Source organism: Sebastes fasciatus, chromosome 3 (genome assembly GCF_043250625.1).
Source record: "Sebastes fasciatus isolate fSebFas1 chromosome 3, fSebFas1.pri, whole genome shotgun sequence".
Classification (NCBI taxonomy): domain Eukaryota; kingdom Metazoa; phylum Chordata; class Actinopteri; order Perciformes; family Sebastidae; genus Sebastes; species Sebastes fasciatus.
Window position 1 is genome coordinate 16,578,872 of NC_133797.1, and position 21,463 is coordinate 16,600,334.

Below are 21,463 nucleotides of genomic sequence, written 5' to 3' on the forward strand. Positions count from 1 at the left end.
TATATAAAATCAGATAATGGGCTTAGCAAAAAAAAAAATTATGTTTTTTTCATGTGGGATCTTTGGCCTGATGTTTGGCGCATAGAAATATAAAATATACATATAACATGGCAAAAGGCCTCAAGGGAAGATCAGGGCAGTCACCAAAGCATGTATGGCATACGTTTTAATCCGTAGCCTATATTTGTCCATAGTTTCAATAATATTGTCGTAACATAGTATTTGGGTATGTGTCATTACACCTCAACAGAGCACATACTGTAGCCGCTCGGTTACTATTACATCTTTATTTTGATAATGAAATCCTTGCAACCGGAAGTCAATTATTTTTTCCTTATTAACTTTACTATTCTTCCATTGCATGCTTGTGGTCCATATGTCAGTTTAGTAGTCCATGTGTATACCTAGTAGTAGTAGTAGTTATTGAAAACTATAAACTGAATGATGGTAAAGTAATCCTCTGATGGCATTAAATCCATGGTAATATGACAGTAATTTGTGTGCAAAATTTACACTTTTGTATGTAGGGATATCCAAAACAGAGAGAGAGAGATTTGCTTCACGCTTGTGAATGTGCAATGTAAATTTGTCTTTCCATTCAATTTTTGTAGTTTTTTTTTTTCCATGGGATCTTTGGCCTGATGCTTGGCTCATAGTGTAAAATATATATAATACATGGCATAAAGTATAGGCCTAGAGGGAAGTTCAGGGCAGTCACCAAAACATGTATGGCATATGCTTTAATCTGTATATCTATCCATAATTTGAATATTTTAGTAACAGATTTGGGTATGTGCAGTAACTACACCTACACAGATGTGCTTGTTAGTTACCATTGCACTTTTACTTTGATAATCATTACAACCAGAAGTCAATTATTTGTATCCATATGAACTTCACAATTCTTCCTTTGCATGCTTGTGGTCCATATGCAGTGCAGGAGTAGCTCTATTTTGCTGCCGTCCAGCCAATCTGACCCCCAAAAAACAAACACAGGCACATTTGCTAGATAAGTCACATTGTTAATTTCTAATATCTTTGTCCAATGAATGGGAACAAAGATGCAATATTTAAGAAAAAATGGTAGCCTAAATCTAAAGCATGTCTGACATGGAGAGACCGGGACATTAATTCTGAATTTTTCATTTATTTATTTCTTCTTTCTTTTCTTTTCCATTTTTGTTGGTCTTTCTAATTGTAGCTCTATCACACAGCTAACAGACAAGAAACAATGTTATACAGTTCTGATGGTCCTAGTTAGGCTACTAACAGTAGTAGAAGAGCCAGTACAATACGTTTGTAGACCTTTTGTCACTAACATGAGGCTAATGCAACACATGTTTTTTACAGTGTATTTTTCCATGTTCAATAACTGAGTGTAGTGATGATTATCTCCTTCTTTCTGGGCACGTTTGGCCTCCATTTTGAGAAGCACCATAAAGGTCGCCGTCGCTCTTGCTTTAATGTCCCCCTGCTTTTGTTTTTATGACGTGAAGTTAATGGATTCGATGGTGGTAATTTCCACAATACATCCTGAGATCAAAGTCCATATGCATCCATTGTGTCATAAACAAACACCCACCGCAGCGACCTTGATGTTGAATAGGTCGGTCACTGTTCAAACACATCGCATACCTGTCGGCAGCCATAAAAAGTTGCTTTATTAAAATCTTGCCTTTGATACTGTTACCAAAACGTCTTCAATTCTGCAGAGCACAAAATCCTATTAATCCAATGTTTCAGTTACCAGGACAGTTTTGACCAATCTCGCTGTAGATCTCACAGGAAAATATTTCATGCAATAAACTTGTAAGTTGGACAGCAGTCTATAGGGGTCAAGGTCAAAGTACTATGACTTGACATAATTAAGGGAGGTGATCTGGTGAGATTATAGAGGCTTCACCGAGAGCTAAATGTCTGTATTTGATCAGTTTTTAATCTTTGTACTGGTTTGGAAAATCTGGATGGAGAGCCAAATGAGAAGAGCATCCCTTCCTTTAATTTCTGTGCCCATAAGCAAACCTCTCAACCATGGGGATTCTTCCAGCGATGGCGCCCAAGTGGCTATAGCAGTAAAAGTCTGTGGCTGTAAAAGACAGTTTCAGGCATGAGTGTGTTTTTATTTTCCCTTTCCCTATTCACACCTGGCTGGCTCCTGCAGCTGCTTCTCCTGCTGACAAAATAAGGTTCTCTTTGTTATTTTGTCTCACCAAGCAAACTTTGAAAAATAGGTCGCATTCGTTTCTTTTAGCACAAGAAAATACTTTTGTTTGTTTGTTGGCTGAAAACATATAGTAGGTAGGTGGTCATAATCATTCTCAAACGGCAGCTTATATTAATGACAATTTATCTCTGTTTGTTTACCACGTGCAATATGTGGACTCTGTTGTTAAGTTTGTCATCTGACGTACAGTGGAGACAATCGATGAATCGATTCGTTGATCAACATAAAAATAATCGGCAACAACTCGATTAATGATTTAAAGGAACAGTGTGTAACATTTTGGGGGATCTATTAGCAGAAATGGATTACAATATTCATAACTATGTTTTCATTGGTGTATACTCACCAGAAACTAAGAATCGATGTGTTTTCGTTACCTTAGAATGAGCCCTTCACCTCTACATAGGGAGCGGGTCCTCTTCACGGAGTCCACCATGTTGCTCCGCCATGTTTCTACAGTAGCCCAGAATGGACAAACCAAACACTGGCTCTAGAGAGAGCCTTTTACGTTTTTACGTTATCTGAAGGCCACCGTAGTTCTCCAACATGCTGGTGAAACTGCGGGAACGTGAGCTGCAGAGTGCTAAACCGCGGTACCGCCAGCCGCTGTCTGACTTCCGTTGCTCCTAAAGTAGTGTTATTATGGTAAGGATGGCTTCTGAGCGAGGCGAACGGTGTTACCACGGTTTTGCACTTGGCAGCTCACGTTACTGCAGTCTTGGAGAGGGAGGAGTGAGCGGAGGGGTGCTCAGTTGGTTGCAATCTGCAACCACACCACTAGATGCCGCCAAATCCTACACACTGTTCCTTTAAGTCTATCAGGCAAGAGTGTCAACCATTTTCTGGTTGCAGCTTCTCCGATGTGAGGATTTGCTGCTCTGGGAAATTTTGATGGATATTTTTACTTCATTCTGACAATTTAAAGACCAAACAATGATTTGAGAAAATGATCGTCAGGTTAATGGTTAATTTAAAAAATATATCATTAATTGGAGTCCTAACTAGAAGCAGAGTTTTATTCTGTGGGCAGTACAAGTTTAATGACTATATTCACTCTGAGGAGTGAGAGAGAGTACACGTCTCTCTCTGAGCAGGTCAAGTAAAGCCACACCCTGAGTGACACAATGTCACATGAGCTCCTTCAGGGCAGAACAATTAATATCGCCATGCTGACAGCGCACAGACGATATAACACTATTTACTCACTTTCATGTTTGTATAGAGAGAGTATGTGATTGTTCAGCAGGGTTTACCGAGACGTGGTTACATAATACTGCTAACAATGACATCCTCTATGTTTGAACACAATTTAGCTGTGCTTGTTTAACAGAGAATAAGTGAGTTAACATTAAATATCTTATTCTTTTTCTTATATACACAACATATGATGATGCAATGTGAGATACTAAAAATATATAGTCTTATGTTAGGTGAGAGCCATATGTGTGCATCTAGACTAATGGAAATTAAACAGGTGTGCTATGAGCGCACTGCATAGTGATGTGAAAACACAATGGGAGCACTCATTACCTGTGCTGGTTCAATGGGGAGGAAATGCATCCATTCATTGTTCTGGCGAGCAACACGGTATCTGGTTGCTATGACCAGAAATCATTGTGACAGCGTGTGAGTGGATGAATTACCTGTCAAACCAGATCTGACACTTTATGAGACAATTTATAGGTTGTCACTTGAAAGAATACATTTTTGTATAGGGGAACAAAAACTTAGAACATACGTCAAACAAAAATTTGACTATCACTGTTTGACAAACAGGACCTCTGTTGTCTCAAAACCACTAAAAACACACTTACCTGACACATAGTCAACACGTATGAGTGCAGCTTCATGTCCTTGAATACTCTACACTTTTGCTTAAGCACAACTGTGACATGAAACTTTTAGCATATTATTATAATTCAGCTGCTGCGGCAATATAGACTGTGTACGTTTTGTTTCATTCATTTCACTTGCTTTTTCCTACATTAAAAGAGAGCAATGTACTTAAAAATGTTCAACTGACTTGATTTGGAGTTATTCATTGTGTAAATATGAAGCTCTCTGTATTGGCAAGTGTGATTTACAGCACAGCACCGGCCCATTTACATACATACTTCCTTGTCAACACGTTTGCACATTGTTAGTGTCTCTGTGAGGTCTCCCATGCATTTTATTTTATATTGAGGACATTTAGTTTTAGGAAAAGCATAATAAAAGCCTTTAAATCTTCTCCCTGGATGAATATAATGCAGCAGTAGAGAGGTGTGGCCACATAGCTCTCATGACAGGTAGACACAGGGAGGAGCTAGATTACCTGTGCAGAGTTGACAGTCAGTGCACAGTGAACACTACACCTGTTGCACTTCCCAGGCTCTCTCTCTCTCTCTGTTTTCTCTTTCCCTCTTCCTGTCCCTCTCTCTTCCCCTTCTTTTCTCCGTGACTGCTCTGAAAGGGAGCTTGCCATGGATCCCAATGAGGCCGGCGGGGTCGAGAAGGAGAAGGAGAAAGAGAAAGAGAAGGACAAAACGATCAAGAGGAGGAACCGGCCTGTGTTCCTGCGATACCTGGAGAGGAGGAAGACGGACACTATTGTGGTCGAGGACTCGGCCAAAGGCGACTTCAACCTGGGGACGCTGGTGAGGAGGAGTCAGTCTGACAAGACGGAGTACAGCGCTAAACTTAAAGGTACACCATGCAGCTAATGACCTCCCCAGGGGTCAAAACTATAGCAACAATCTATACACACACACGAGTCAGTGTGAAAAGTCTCTCAACTCTTTACACTGCAAACTTGTTGATAACACACTGGTTAGGAGGACAACCATGTATATTATATATTATATATATTAAATATCATCCAAATATGTCCACTATAGATGGACTGCGAGAGCAGCATCTATGGCTTAAGGGCAAAAATTCAACACACACCAGAGTGATATTTGTTTTCACAACCAGTACACAGAAACATACACACATAGCAACACATATATGGCAACATATAGATATTGACGGTACGCAAAAACCGTCATTGTCCCAGCTCACACCAGTGTCAGCAAGGCTCATAGAGTACGCGCTGCTCTATAGCTGTGGATACTGGGCACCTGTTGTGTTACTATGTGTTGAGCAGCAGGAGATACTCCCACAGGGATGAAGCCACATATGCAAACTGTGCTCCAAACTCAGGCACAGAGGAGTGGCTTTAGACGTGTTGCAGACCAGCTGGTAAACAAGACCTCGAAGAAGGATGTACAGATTATTTTTTCATCACCATGTCAGACGATTGGTCTTCTAGTTTGGTTTACATTGTATATGACATAACAAGAACTAGATGGAAAGGAGAACGAGTTGTGATAAAAAACAGAGCTGTATGTTGCCTCATCACAAATGCTGACACAGTCTTTTTACTGACACACGTCCGCATTTCAGAAAAACTGGCTTCACCTGTCTTTAGAGTGCACTCAGTGACTGGGAATGCTGCACTTCAGGCAACATGACTGACATCACTGTGTCAGCAGGGGGTTACTATGCAAGATTAGTATGTAGGCTTTCCTGTGCCACCTGTTCCTGGATTCCTTTCCTGTGAACAATACACATGCCAAAACCATTAGTGGCACCTTGATTAAAATAGCAAAGTATAACCCAATTCTCACTTGGTGCTGTCCTGATAAGATAGCCTTCAGTCACACTTTCCTTATCAGCATCTGCTCTGTTTACTTGAAATAGAGACCCTCTCTACTCCTTTGGCACTTTGTGTTGTCTTGACCAACCTGCATAATGGCCAGGCAGAGTTGTCAAAAGAAAAACACTGGTGTGTTTTCAGTAAACCAATTTCCCGCCCTGTTTGACTTTAGCCTCACACCTGACAAGCAGCATGACATATTTACAGTGGTATTACCATTGCAAATATTGACAGAATGATGACTTCACTGAAAGAGGAAACATGTGAGTCGCTGCTCGACAGCCAGTTCTCATTTGCTCGTCAGACAGGTTGGTCAAGCCACAGGAACCATGGCAACGGGACATCACTATGTCTAATTATTTACAGTCATTAAATACAATAGTTCCGGCAATGATTGACCAGCACAAAACTCATATAGAGGGACAGTAATAAACTAAATATCCCTATGTATTTATCTGTGAATCATGCATGGAGCAGGTTACTTTGATGTGGATTTATTGGACTCTTTCTCACTCTGTGTGTGTGAGAGTGTGTGTGTCACCTTAAGACTTTTTATGGCATTATATGGCTTTCTTTCCAGTTAGACACAATGAATGGTAACATACTTAATAAGACAAATGTCCAACTTCCCTTTAAGTGAAAAATTATTTATTTTTTAGTCAATAGTTTTATAGACATTTTTCAGGCTTTCTTCAGTTTCAGCATACTTTATCCAATATATATTCTCAGTGATAAAATCCCATTGTGCACTTTGCAGTTTGGCAAAGTCAAACGTGTCGTTTTTCTTGCTGGGGATACGTGATACACCGTGCCTTGTACTCTGTTCTGGGGCTGTCTCTCGGATCCCTTTCAAATGGGCTCACAGTGAAAAGCCCTGTATCCACTTTCATGGGAACTCCTGTGCCGGCAACCAAACATAACGCTGGCAAAAGGAGAAGTCAGCACAGTTTAACATCTACTGCTGAGTCTTGATCGGCTATAGTACATTTTAGTTTCTGTATCATTGTGTCAGTGTTGGAGGAATCTTTTCAAGGCCAGTTTTGAACGGGACAACTTTTAAACAGAATCTTTATATCGATTCTCTTGTTAAGACGTTGTACAGTGGCAAGGAAATGTTGTGTGTGAGTGAAAAGGTGATGATGTATGAAAAGACCTGTCGAACAAGCCACCAGGAATCCTCACATGATCTATCATTAACGGGACTTTTCTCACGGGTGGAGGTTTTCACTGATTCTGGGGTCTCTTTTCACACTGAAAGCCCATTTAGACACGTGACACTTCATGATACCGTTGAAACATCAATGTGATACTTCTCTTACATACGATTTCCACCGGTAAAACCAAGTAAAACAGTTTATCCGATGCTCCTACAATGAAAAATGTTATTCCACAATAAAACATGGAAATATATTTAACAGGGATTCATTCCAAAGCTTCATTCGACTCATACAAGAGATGACCTTGAATATTTCTTGAAGTTTTATCAGGCATTGACAAGTTAATTAATAACTACTGAAGGAAAAGAAGGAAAAAGACTGCACAGTTCGGTTTAATAATGCAGTATATGCTGAGTGCACACAGCTTGTACTATGTAATGGTCAAAGAAGCTGAATTCAGAAGAAAACTGTGATTTGTTTAATTAATTTCAGCTGTTGCATTGCAATCATTCAGAGGAGATGAAAAGATTGCAGGAGGGTTTAGCAGCTTCAACTGATACACCGACTGCACACTTAAACCCTGGTATTAAAAGGTGATCTGTATCAAGATACAAGTGAAGGACACAAAAACCTTCAAATTAATATAACCTTTATAATGTTCAGTTTTCCTTGTGGTTTTCAGAGAGGTGACTGCAGGTGAATTCATGTATCTCAGGGGGAAAAAAGACAAATGTAAGGTGTCACTGTATGCAGTGTTGCGAGGAGAATGTGATCAGATCTGTGCTGGAGTCAGCCACGTGTGAACACAATCTGTACAGTGTTCGCATTCATGAGAAAGTACTGCCCACTGGCCAGAGACACATGAGCCATTCTACTCAGCTTCAGCCTCTAGTTACTGTACCCTTTTCACTGCATGGCAATGTTGTACTTTCACTCACTGAAGCTGCAACTTGCCATTCCTGTTGCCGCCAACAAAATAAATAAAATATAATTTTTGAAAATTAAATGATGAAGAAATATAGGGGGGAAAGAGGAATGTCCCTACCTGCCCAAGTTGTTTTCTTTGACAGTGCAACTTTCTCACTTTCTTGCCCGCTTTGCTTATCATGTGCAAAAGATCTGGTCAAAACATGGGCTGCAACTATTATTTTAATTGTCGATTATTTTCTTGATTAATCGATTAGTTGTTTGGCCTATAAAATGGTGAAAAATGACAATAAGTGTTTCCCAAAGCCCAAGATGACGTCCTCAAATGTCAAAGATATTCAGTTTACTGTCATAGAGGAGTAAAGAAACCAGAAAATATTCACATTTAAGAAGCTTTTTTTCATTTAAAAAAAATACTCAAACCGATTAATCGATTATCAAAATAGTTGGAGATTAATTTAATAGTTGACAGCTCATCGATAACTTGTTGCAGCAAACCCAGAATCACACTAATGAGAGCACACACTGTACAAATAGGCCTACTAGGTGTGAATACTAATGTGACTGGACTAATCATTACCTGAATAGCTAATATGTCTATTGTATTCTTTTGCAAAAGGTGCCTTATTAAGATATCTTGTACACTAAATTGAACTCCTTTGGTCAGATCTTATGCAAGTTTACTGTATGTGTGTGTGTGTAAAATGAGTAAGCTGTGGTGGGTGTAGTGAATTTGTTTGTGTGTGTATGTATTCCTGTGTGAATCAGTGTGTGTGTGTGTGTGTGTGTGTGCGCGTGTCATTGCATATGCAGGTGTGTGTTCATCATTGTGTGCCACTCCCCCCCCGCACACTCCCAGTCTGAGCAGATGGAATGCCTGAGCACGACGGAGCATTACATCAGCGCCACGATTAGTTCCGTAACCTGACACGAGCCTCGCAGCCCTGCGTCTCCCTCCCTCCATCTCTCGCTCTCTCTCTCTTCATTGCCCCCCCCCCCCACCCCCCCAAGAGAAGGAAGTGGTGTGTGGCGTCGATTAGGCAGCAAGGAAGCATCCCTCTTCCCCGAACACACTCTCCTGCCTGCCATGCAAAGCGCAGAGCCGCCACAGACTGATTAGACAGCGGAGCAATAAAAAACAGAAAAGTGAGCCTGACTGGCATGTTAAGTGAGGCCTTTTGGCGCTCGAGTCAAAATAATTATATCACCGTGAAATACTGATGGCTGCTCAGGCGTCAAGCGGGTGCATTAGTAGAGATGTAGGTTTTTTCCAAGCATGCACAGCCAACAGCGGCGGGGTGTTTACCAGCATTTTTAGAAAATGCACACAGATGGCTTGAAATTGTTGGCAAACACATATATTTTGGGGAAATTGCACATTTACAGCAAAATGTAGGTTCACAATATCATTAGTTTTCTTTGTCATTGTGTGACCTGTATGACTCATTAGACCAGATGCTGTCTTTATACTAATTATATGATGTCATCTTTTCTCAGAGAAAATGTCCCCACACAACCTGCCCACAATCTTGTCTCCATCACTGGACCCAGAGGAGGTCCGTCAGAGGAAGATGAACCGCAGGGCAAAGGTCATCCAGGAGCTTGTGCAGACTGAAAAGGACTACCTCACAGACCTGGAGCTGTGCATCAGAGAAGTGGTCCAGCCTCTACGCAATCTGCAGGTAGACACTTTCAGTGATTTTCCTTTTAAAAAAAACAATTTTCTTAAAGTAAAACTTCTATTGTAAAGTAAAATGTTAAAGATTCTATACACGGGATTCAGAGCATTAAAATAGCAGCAAACAACTTTTTGCAATGTGAAGATATAGAGGAGTAATGTCTACCTGAGCAGAGAATGAAGTCACTCTCTCTGTGTGTTGCAACCCGATCTTCTCTACACTTCTTTTTACAAAGCCAACCGCGCATGCATGTTAGACCCATGGCGTCGTTGCGGAAGTATAGCACCCACCCTCCAGTCACCCCCCCCCCCCGTACCTAAAAAAAAAAATGATCCGCTGAGTTACAGATGTTTTTGGGCCCAATGGCATCACATGATGGACACGAAAGTTGTAATACCACCATTTGGCCACTATGAAAATTTGCCTCAAAGCCCGGTGCACTTTCTGGGGGCTTGGGCCTAACCCAGAATTGAGTTAACATTTTAGCACTTCCGGTTCCCTCGTCTGGAAGTCAGTGGTTTTTATTAATGACTTTTTAGTTAGAGGCCTGAAATAAGGTCTGTGGTTAACACAAGCTTAAGAGATTTTAATGTTTTGTTCTACGATATAAAATACATCAGTAAATATCCCACTCATGAATTTTGAAGCTTTTACGTGTCATAAAAAAGGCAGTTGCTAACAAGTGGCTAAACGAGACTACAAAACGTCATCACGCCGAACACTAGTCTGCCTTTAGCTTAGTGGTGGTGACGTGAAGTCACCTGACCGTGGTGTAGTATGTTTATAGCCTAACGTTAGCTTTTTACTTGTGGTGATTGTATTCACGCTTCAAAAATCATAACAGTGGTGTTCATTTGTGAAGATTATCTTGCTAAACAAAACCTGTAAGTATCATAAACTTTTTTGTGTGTTTGCCACAGAGCTTATTTTCTGCAATAATCCAAAACCCAATGGAAAAATCCCATTGGCTTTTTGTCAAGGGAACCGGGGCGAGGTGTTGTCCTGGTTGGCCTAAAAAAATACGTCATCCCCGCAGCACTCTGTACTCAACTAGCTGCCTGCTGACTAAAAGTTGATGTTCAATAATGTAATTGTCTATTTGGTACAGCTTGATCAACTGTACAATATAATCCTAACTCTGACCTTATTTCTAATATCAAGCCCAACAATAGCAGTAACTGATTCACACACTAAGATTGTGAGAATCAGCTAAAACTTTGGAGAATTTTAAGATCAAATGAATCAGCATTGGAGTATTCAAATAAAGTGTGGCAAACAGGGGAAATAACATAAATGACAGCTTATTTATACAGTAATTCTGGTTTATTGATATTTTGACTATAAGCAGATTTTGTTTGATTCATTTTCATTCAAGATTTAATTTCCTTATCCTTTGTCAGGTTGTGGATGTCGACAGGTTGTTCACCAACACAGAGACAGTGTTTGAGGTATCTGCAGCACTCCTTCACAGACTGCAAGAGGCCATTGCCGACCCTGATCCAGAGGCGGTCGTCATAGGTAAGACCATTTAGACTCTTGCCTGATTTAATTATTTGTACTGCTCTAGTTGATATTAAACAAAATATCTCATGTCCCATTTTTATTTGAAGGAGAAATATTCATCCAGGTGAAGGCAGCTTTAGAAGATGTATATAAGATTTACTGTTACCACCATGATGATGCCAACATGTCACTCAAATCCTATGAAAAAGATGAAGAAATAAAGAAACATTTCACCACGTGTGTATTAGCTCTGAAGTAAGTCACTTCCTCCAAATAGTTTTCAAATCATTTATAACTTTCCTGATATTCTACACTTTACAGTGTATAATCTTATTGGTGTTTCTTTGTCTTTGTAATAACAGGAAAATCTACGACAATGAGTGAGTACACTTTAATGAGAAAAAATATACTGAATTCCATATTAATACATAGATCTTGATTTTTGTGTTGGATTAGCAGTTTTTTTTTTTGTTGTCATGCATTGTGAATCTCTGATCTGTCGGTCATGTCAATAATGGTTCACTGTATAATATGTGTATTTGCACAGAGGAAAACCCAACTTGCTGAACATGGGCTCACTGCTCATCAAACCGGTCCAGAGGATCATGAAGTACCCGTTGCTGCTCGGGGAGCTGTGGCACGCCACGCCTGAAGACCACCCTGACTGTCGCCCACTGCAGGAGGCCTTCACTGCCGCCAAGATCATCAATGTTAACATCAATGAGTTCAAGAGACGCAAAGATATAGGTGAGATTTCATTTACAGTCACACACACACACACACACAAGGTGTTTATCACTGATGTCTATTTATTTATCAGATTTGTGATTTAGCTAAAGCTGGTTCATTGTAAATGATCTCCTGCTCCTGTTCATTCTCAGTGATGAAGTATAAGAGGTTGGAAGATGAAGGCACACTGAGGGGCAAACTAAACAAGTTCAACATCCACTCTATCCGGAAGAAAAGCGACAGGTTTGCCGGCTATCTCAAGATCCTCACTGGAGTTGAACCACAGGTAAAATACAATAGTTCACTCCTGTAATAAAAATGAGTACATGGAATAAAAGTTATGAGGCTTGTTGACCTTTCTGGCCTAAAGGTACATTATTGATATACAAATTGTTGCTTTTATGCAGTTGTTAGTCGTCTTTCCAAGTGCAGAAACTAAAAATTTAGCACAAGGCAAATCAAATTTTGGTATTTAGCTACTATTTAATCAACAAAGTTTTCTGTCTGTAGGTGAGAGATGAAGTATTTGACAGAGAGGAGAAGCTGTTCAGGAGTCTGGAGAAGGCTGTGAGGCAGCTGGTCAAGAATGTTCAATTTTACCTGCAGCACACTCAGGTAGGTGCTGATTAGCGTGTCCTACTGTAAAGTGTATATTAATGGTTTGAAATATTCTGTCAACGTTCTGAGACTTTTCCCTTGGTGTCCTTGTCTGTTTTACAGGAGATGGTGTCTGTAGCTGTTCAGAACGTCCAGGACATGGAGGACATGATCAAGGATGACATAAACGGCTCTTCGCACACTAATGGAAATGACCCCTATAAGCACTTTGTAAGTTAAGGCTTTTTTTTGTTCTTCACAACAATGTCATTAGTTTTATTCAGGGTATAATTTACTTTAAAATCCAGCTTTTCCCTTTGCTCCGATTTGTGACAGCCGTCGGCGTTCAATACCGCATCCTTTAGTGGCGGTAGGAGATGAACTGGGCTTTCCATCAACTACAATATTGCAGCAATATTAAACGCTCAGGGAGGGTGCTGTGGTGACGTAGTTTAAAGAGCGAAAGAGACACACAGGGCTGGTGGGAGGGGTGGTGGATGGATCCAACAAACACAAGGCTTTCATCCAGGAGACCGCTGTTAGCGCCCTGTGCGCAAAGTGACACTTTAACGTTACAATCAGCTGTTCGTTCATGTCCCGTGTTCACAATGTTCAGTTTCATTTTCACTGTAAAAACATAGCAACGTTAAGCCCAACCATGTTGTTTTTCTTAAACTTAATGTAGTGGTTGCATTGCCTAAACCTAAGCAAGTGTTTTTGTTTACTTCACAACATTAAGCACGTGTTTACTGTGACCGAGAAGTGACACCGAGGGGTCTGACAAAGCGTCTGTATGTCACGAGTTGGGATGAGAACGTGTATTTTGATCTGTCCTTGCTTTGCCTTGCTGTTCCTACATGACCTCCCATTCACCCTCCATGTGAGTCATCTGTCACTTTGCCCAAAGCTACCTGTCTTCTGTCCATTATATTAATCCTCTTCTTCTACGCCTCTAACCTTCCTACCAGCTCCCTCTGTAACTCTGCCACCTTCCCCTTCCTGCGATTACTATACCTGAATAAGATTCTTTGTGCAGCAGCTCGTCACTGCCTGAAACCAAAGTCTGTAATAAGCTTCACAAAATAAGTGTAGACACAAAGGCATGTGCACTCTAAGAAGAAAAGTGACAGACTTACTTTGTACGAAAAGGGATCCATTGTATCTGCTATAATGAAAACATGACGGCTGCAACTGATAGATGCTTTCAGGAACATTTTCACCAAAGAAACTGTTCTTTATTACTTTATGTCGAGTACTACCCATTACATGCTCCACGCTATGATAGATGACGTCTGTTATGTGTGCTAAAGTCTTCCTGTAAGCTCAATAACATCACTACCTGTTTGTCTGCATGCAAATCAAGCTGCAGCAGCTCTCTTGTTGTTGTTGGTGTTATGTATTCAATGTGTACTTTACTGTCTCCCCTTGGACAAAATTGTTGTGAATTAGAGATGCATCACACAGAAGTACGGTAAAAGTACCTGCTTACATGTACAGAGAATATTTAATGAAATTTGTTAGACTAATAGACGATATCTTTATTTCATTTCCTGCCTGCCTCATTGACTTCCTGCTCCAGAAAGACAGCATGGAGCGCTTGGTCCTCGCCCCCCTCTCCTCCCTGCAAGGCATGTTCACGGCCCCACAGAAGCTCATCCAGAAGCGATATGACAAATTGCTGGATTACTGCAGCCGCCTTGAGCGCTCTTCTTCCGTTTCATCTTCGTCCTCGTCTTCCACCTCTTCGTCCTCTCCCTCGCTGGTGTCAGTAGACCCGCCCGGTCCCGCCAGGAGGGACTATGAAGCTATCAATGCCTTGCTGGTGGAGGAGCTGCAGAGGTTCAACATGGCCACCTACACCATCCTGACCAACTGTGTGGTGTATCTAGTGGCCCTGCTCAGAGGGCTGATGGATCAAATACTACTACGTGCCCCCTCCATACAGCAGCTACCAGTGAGGATCCCACACATAAATCACATTCATTTATTTCCAGCCCTGTTTAATATTGAAACTAAAATGTGTTCCTGTTTTTCAGGCTCCGTTGTCAAACATTGCTGAAGTGCAGAACAGCATCATGGATGAGCTGAACAATCTGACCTTTGTCAAGGACAACGCACAGAAGTTAATGGAGCGAAAAGTCAGCTTCGAGAGGCAACGAGACAAGAAAATAGCGGTAAGGAAGTGGAAATAATCTAAATTATTCACATCTAGAGACTAAAATGCACATTTTAGCCTGCAATCTGTACTATTTACTGTAGATCCCTGGTTTTTAAACTTACCATTGACTCTAGGTTTAAGGTGCTGTTGATAACATTGATAACATTCAGCCACTAGATGTCTTATTCTCCCTCCCTCGTTCCATTGCATTCACTTCACAACAAGTCATTGCCAGGCACTTAACGTCAATCTCAGCCATTTATCCGTTTTTTCCACACTAATTGACGACCCAGAGATACCACGAGATACCAACGTCGTTTTACTATTGACTCACAAGCTAGAAGTGTTAGAAGTTGGAACCAAACGTCAGATACAGTATCTTCCACAGAGTTAAACAAAACATTAATTTTGGACCCATCAACATTTTTAAAATGATAAATTCTAGGGCTGTCAAGGTTAATGCGATAATAACACAATAATTCAAATTCGTTTTAATGCCACTAATTTCCCTAATAATGCATTAATACAACTGCGATTTTAGGTTGTAGCGGGCTCAGTTTTAAAGCTACAGTGAATATACTGGTACCAGATGAAACTAATCCATTGGTACCAACCGTATCATACTAGCTTCTCGCAAATCAGGCTAAATAACGCTCCAAACTTAAGCTAAATTTTGGTGAGGAAAAACTGGTATGACCATTTTCAAAGGGGTCCCTTGACCTCTGACCTCCAGATATGTGATTGAAAATGGGTTCTATGGGTACCCACGAGTCTCCCCTTTACAGACATGCCCACTTTATGATAATCACATGCAGTTTTGGACATGTCATAGTCAAGTCAGCACAATGACACACTGACAGCTGTTGTTGCCTGTTGGGCTTCAGTTTGCCGTGTTATGATTTGAGCATACATTTATGCTAAATGCAGTACCTGTGAGGGTTTCTGGACAAAATTTGTCATTGTTTTGTGTTGTTAATTGAGCTCTAATAATAAATATATACATGTGCATAAATTTGCACAATACATAAATAAGCATATTTGCTCACTTCCAAGTTTATAAGAGTATTAAATACTTGACAAATCTCCCTTTAAGGTAGATTTTCAAGAGATAAAAAATGTGTAATTAATTTGGAATTAACTATGGACAATCATGCGATTAATCGTGATTAATTATTTAATCGATTGACAGCCCCTTATTCACAATCATAATAATTGTTTTTTCAGGAAATGCCATACTTTTATTCAGCACCTTTCTGAAGGCCCTGATGTATTCTTTTTTTTTAAATATTCGTCTACATAAAAATGTTATCGTTAAGACCTTTAAAACAAAAGTCCCACATATTCCTCTAAGTCTTTCTAAATTTTTTTGAACTAATTCCAAGCCATAAATGAGCAGCTATAAGTCTTATCAAAGGCAGACACAGAGAACAGCTCCGAGCTCTGATTAACTGGGGCAGTTGGCAAACCAACACTCCACCAGGTATCCATCCCCTGAGACTCTTATATCTATACGTGTGTAGGTGTACACATATGCATACACATCATCAGTACATGAGAGTGTGCTTGGACATCTATTTGCAACTCCTACCCCCAGGAGCTTATTACCTTCCGCCCTCCCTCGAACACCGATAACCAACAGCATGCCTCCGTACATGTGCCCACACACCAGACCCACTTACACAAATAATTACACCCTTTGTGCCGCTCTGTCCTCCAGATGCCGGAGGTGCAGCATCAAACCGAGGAGCAGCGCGCCTGGCTGCTGGCAGAATACCCAGTGAGCCGTCTGTACCAGCTGAAGAGGAAGTGTAACGGCTGCCAGGAGCAGGACCTCAGCCTGCTGGAGGGGGAGCTGGTGGCCCTGCTGGAGGACACCGACCCACTAGGGAGCAGCAGCCGCTGGCTCGTTCACACTGGAGGCAAGTGTGTGCATGCAACGCGTTCTCATCTCTACTCCTCATATACTTTGCTTTGTAAACACTTGCTTAACGAGCCTTCTGCGTCAGTTTTCGGTCGCAGTAAAAAGCTCTGAAGTAAACAAAAACACTTGTGTAGGTTTAGGCAATAAAATCCCCATAGTTAGTTTTAGGAAAAAAAACGTGATTGGCCTTAAAACTACTATGTTTGTACGGTGAAAATGACTCTGAACGTTGTGAACACAGGACATGAACGAACAGATGACTGTAACGTGACGCACGGGACACAAACAGCGGTCTGCTGGATGAAAGCTGTGTGTCTTGTCGCTCTTAAAGCTACGTCACCACACTCCCGGCGCACTTTCCCTGAGCGTTTCATATTGACGCAGATGGGTTTATATTGCAGTTAGGGGCGGCTGTGGCTCAGAGGGTAGAACAGGTTGTCCACCAATCGAAAGGTCAGGGGTTCGATCCCCGGCTGCTCTGGGTCACATGTCGATGTGTCCTTGAGCCAGACGCTTAACCCCAAATTGCTCCCGGCATAGCCATCAGTGTGTGAATGAGTATTTAGATTAGATCCTGATGGGCAAAATTGGCACCTTAGCAGCCTCTGCCATCAGTGTGTGAATGGGTGAATACTGACATGTAGTGTAAAGCGCTTTGAGTGGTCGGAAGACTAGAAAAGTGCTATATAAATGCAAGTCCTTGGGAATGAGAACGAGCTGGAGTTCATGTGTGTGCGTGCGTAAGGACAAAGACCCTCGGGGGCAGCGGTAGCATTCTGTTAGTAAGAGACACAAGGTGGATTAAGTCATCACAGCAGATCATCTGCAGGCATGGTCGGCATAGGTCTCCTTTAATACACACTCTTCTGTGAGTGCACCTGCATCTGTTAGACGACTGAGGCTGTGTACACACACCAAACTTTACTTTCTGACACTGATAAGAATTAGTCCCAGGGGCTCCTGTGATGTCACGGTTTGCCTGCCTCTGGAGATGGTTGCCTCACAACAGGGCCAACTCCATAGCTTGTCTCCATCTCCCCTCTACATCTCCCAGAGACACCTGAGATCCCAATGTCTTGTTTGGAACAAACCGCTGCGCGTCTTACGCAGCGTTACCTAGAGTACAAAGCCTTTCCCTATGGGTATTCGGAAACAAGGACGGAGAGATGATGCTCGCGCGCCTCTCTCTGTACTCGGCAATAATAACTTCTTTTTTTTATGAGCTCTAGATAAAAAAGAGTGTGTGCATGTTTCTTGGTACGAAGTACATTCTTCACAGGCTTGTCTTTCCCTCTGGGATTACAAGCATTCCCAGGAAGTTGTTGTTCATCCTTCTGTTGATATCAACACTATGAATATGCTCGCCTCACATTTACACATTCCTCAGTTCGCTCACATGGATTTTAAGATTGTGTAAGCAAAAGCTTACAGCCTTAATGTAAGACATGCAGGCCCATATATTAAACACACATTGATCCTCCAGAGATGAAACCCATTTAATTTTATGAAGCAGCTTTTTGATTGATAAAGGAAAACGTCTTATGAAGTACAGTTTGTTCTGCAATTACATTGATGTTAGACATTTAAAGGATCAGTTCACCCAAATTTGAAAATGGAGATTTTTTTCATTGCAGGTTTTGGGGTCCATCTCTGAGATATGTCTCCACCCTAATACGATGTGAATTTTGATTGTTGTGCATAAATAACTGAAAAAATACACTAAAAACCTCAGAAACATGTCCTGGTTACTCTGGATAATCCACAGACCTCACTGAGAACAGTTTTTATTAGAACTGATTTCTACCAAAGAAATTGTTTTTGTAAAAATGGACAAACTGTTCTGTGAGTGGATTATCCCGAGTAACTGGGACACTGTTTCTGAGAAGAGATGCAGTGTTGATTTTTCAGTGTTTGATGTGTCTAATGGAGGAAATCTAAGAGATGCATATCTCAAAACCTGGACAATTTAAAACTATCTACATATATAACACTAGAGGGAATTTAATTTGCAATTTGGCTGAACCAACCCTTTAAAATTAACTCAGAGGTCAGGCATCCTGACAAACTGCCCCTTTGTGTCCCCGCTAGGTACACAGGGCTACGTCTACTCCACCTTCCTGAAGCAGTACAACCCTCTGAGGGACTCCCAGCGGGCCGGCCAGATGGCCAAAGAGCAGCAGCAGCAGCCGCCTGCCATGGCGGACGAGGACTTTGACGACATCAGCCTGTTCGTGTCGGGCAGTGGCAGCAGCAGCCTGCGCAGCTTCAACCTCAACACCACCGACAGCGGCTCAACCCTGTCTGGACTACAGGGGGAGCCAGAGAGCCCAGAAGACCTGGAGGACACACTGGACACTGATGCTCAGCAGGTGTGTGTGTGGTAGCATGCATGTGTGTTTAGGAACTGTTCTTGCACCATATGGATGCCATTTGAAGTTGCAGTGCTGAGGAGACAGGTAAAATGTCTTTGTTCTGCTCAGTTTGGTTGTCAGCTTGAGAGCAGTCAAGGTCAAGAAGATTAATGCCCTTTGCATGGTTTTGCAGTTGCAGAAAGGCCGCATGTCTCAACACTCAATCATGCTCATGTGCATAAATAAGTAACACTTTGAAATAAACCTTAAGGAATTAAAAAAAAAAAACAGGAGACAAAACTGAAACACATCAAACCTCACACCACATAAAACTCATAATTACAATAAAAATAACGGCTCAGCAAGGCATGCAACTTTAACTGGCCATAAGTGCCTCCTCACATATGAGACTCCACCTGTAATATATGAGGGCTGTTATTACAGAGGGCCAGTAAAACTGAGGAATGCAGTTATATAGACTGGATGAGCAGAAGCTGTGGCTGCACACTCGACAGCTTTACAGCGTCTCTGTCTGGCTCGCGTTGAAATTAAATGGAGTGAATAACATTAAATGATGACAGCGCGCTGTCACTCTGGCTTCAACACTACAAGGCTTCATCCTTCTTGTGGTCATGTCTTCATCGGCTGTGACTACCGATATGACTCCGATCTTCATCATAATATGACACAGTTATTGGTCTTAAAATAATAAAGTGTTGACGAGACTCAGTAGATTGTAACCAATAATTAAGACTGGTGGTAACACTCTAGTGCTGATAAACAGTGCCACCCTCTGGATTTACAGGAGGACACACTTCAATATTATTTAATAATCATTTGGACAACAGTTTGTAATTGTCAGCTGCACTAAGGCAGCGGTTCTCAAACTTTTGGGGGCCAGAGAAGATTTCCCAAGGACCCTCTCATAATCCTAACACGAATAAACATATGCTTACTACCATTTGTACTCTTAGATGCTGTTGGAGCTATTTGTATTCTAAAGAAATGTCAACCTAAATACTTCAGACCTGTTTCATAATAATGAACAGAAACACATTTAAATTTGAATCATGTTAATATCAGATATATACTTTTAAACAGAGGGTCATAATCATACAGCACAATTTCGTGGACCACCTCACAGAGTGCCACGGACTCCAGGGGGTCCGAGGACCCCACTTTGAGAATCACTTCACTAAAGTACCTTTGTTCAAAAAAGCACATAAACGTGCAGTAGGCAGAATATTTTTGGCATCATTGGGCAAAAATTCCCTAATAACCTTTCAGCATATTGTAATTCAAGTGTTCCGAGACAAAACTAGACTTCTGCACCTCCTTATGGCTCTGTTTTTTAGGCTTTAAAAAAATCTAGCCCGTGATGGGAGGCCAATTACAGGTCGTTTCAGAGAGAGAGCCTGTTCATTCAACAGGGGCAGCTGTCAATCACTCACAAACTCTGATCAAACGGTCAAACTAGGCAGCTGATCAAATATGAATCAATATTATGTTACTGTAATGTCTATTTCTCGCCTAAAATGTTTTCAGAAACATCTTGTAGTGTACGGTTTCGCTGTAAAATGAGAAAGTTTGCTCCAGCTGGTGGGCGGTGCTTTGTATTTCGTCAACTGATCTCAACATGGCGGCCGGGTCACAAACTTTCTCATGTAATGCTTTTTATAAAAATAACTTTTTTAAATCATATTTATTCCAATTCTAGCCACTGCAGCTTTAACTACTGCTGTCACATTTTTCAAATGGTATAATCATTTCCCCTGATTACATCTGATTTGTGTCTCTTTCCACAGTTCTACGCTGTGTACGCATTTCAAGCCCGCTGTGACCAGGAGCTGACCTTGCAGGAGTACCAGCATGTCCGCATCCTTCAGTTCAATGACCTGGGAGGCAATAAGGATTGGTGGTTAGCTGAGGCTAACGGACAGAAGGGATACGTCCCTGCCAACTACCTTGGCAGGATGTCCTATGCATAAATAGAGGCCCTCCATTTCTGCATAGGATATCCAGAAAACCAAAACAACCAGTGGCATTTTAAACAAACCCGCTTACACTTTAATACATGATTTAAAATAGGCCTGAGTGTAAAACACGTCACATTTCTGCTTTGTGAAAGTCAAACTTGCACTAGGTATCTCTAGATCTTTTCATATGTCTCAAACCAAACCAAAAGTGTTGATGTTGAATCTGCTTTGATCATAACAAGACAGCTCACCAATGGGACTTGACCAGTAATCTGTGATGAATATAAATAATGGTAGGAAAATACAGGGCACTGTGCTGAGCACTTTTTCTACTTCAGTGTTGTTGACTTTATACCGATAATGAAGTGATTTATCCATGAAGAAAATTTTATATGTGAACCGATTTACAGATGAAGTAAATGTTTTATGTGGAATGATTCATAAATGAAGTCTATATATTTTATGTGAATGTAAAATGAAGAAATCTATCACCATTTATATTTTATCAATCATGAATAAACATGATCCGTTGTTCATTGATTCACATTCAAAATCACTGCTG

General features: G+C 41.1%; 1 protein-coding gene across 5 annotated transcripts; it reads left to right on the plus strand.

The window, feature by feature from the left end:
* Positions 1 to 4,541: 4,541 nt before the first annotated feature.
* On the plus strand, positions 4,542 to 21,454 carry arhgef38 (Rho guanine nucleotide exchange factor (GEF) 38). Of its 5 annotated transcripts, XM_074629277.1 has the most exons (14): positions 4,543 to 4,909; positions 9,485 to 9,669; positions 11,067 to 11,184; positions 11,277 to 11,424; positions 11,532 to 11,549; positions 11,717 to 11,916; positions 12,051 to 12,184; positions 12,409 to 12,513; positions 12,619 to 12,726; positions 14,075 to 14,449; positions 14,532 to 14,669; positions 16,371 to 16,572; positions 18,663 to 18,943; positions 20,731 to 21,454. In XM_074629277.1, exons 1-14 carry the CDS (start codon positions 4,687 to 4,689, stop codon positions 20,911 to 20,913), a joined length of 2,418 nt encoding a protein of 805 aa, XP_074485378.1. In that variant the 5' UTR covers positions 4,543 to 4,686; the 3' UTR covers positions 20,914 to 21,454. The 5 variants fall into 5 exon arrangements, 3 of the variants coding, with proteins under 3 accessions (XP_074485379.1, XP_074485378.1, XP_074485380.1); XM_074629278.1 differs by lacking the exon at positions 11,532 to 11,549 and having other exon boundaries at positions 4,542 to 4,909; positions 11,277 to 11,445; XR_012593235.1 differs by lacking the exon at positions 11,532 to 11,549 and having other exon boundaries at positions 11,277 to 11,445; positions 16,371 to 16,576; positions 18,671 to 18,943.
* Positions 21,455 to 21,463: the final 9 nt, after the last annotated feature.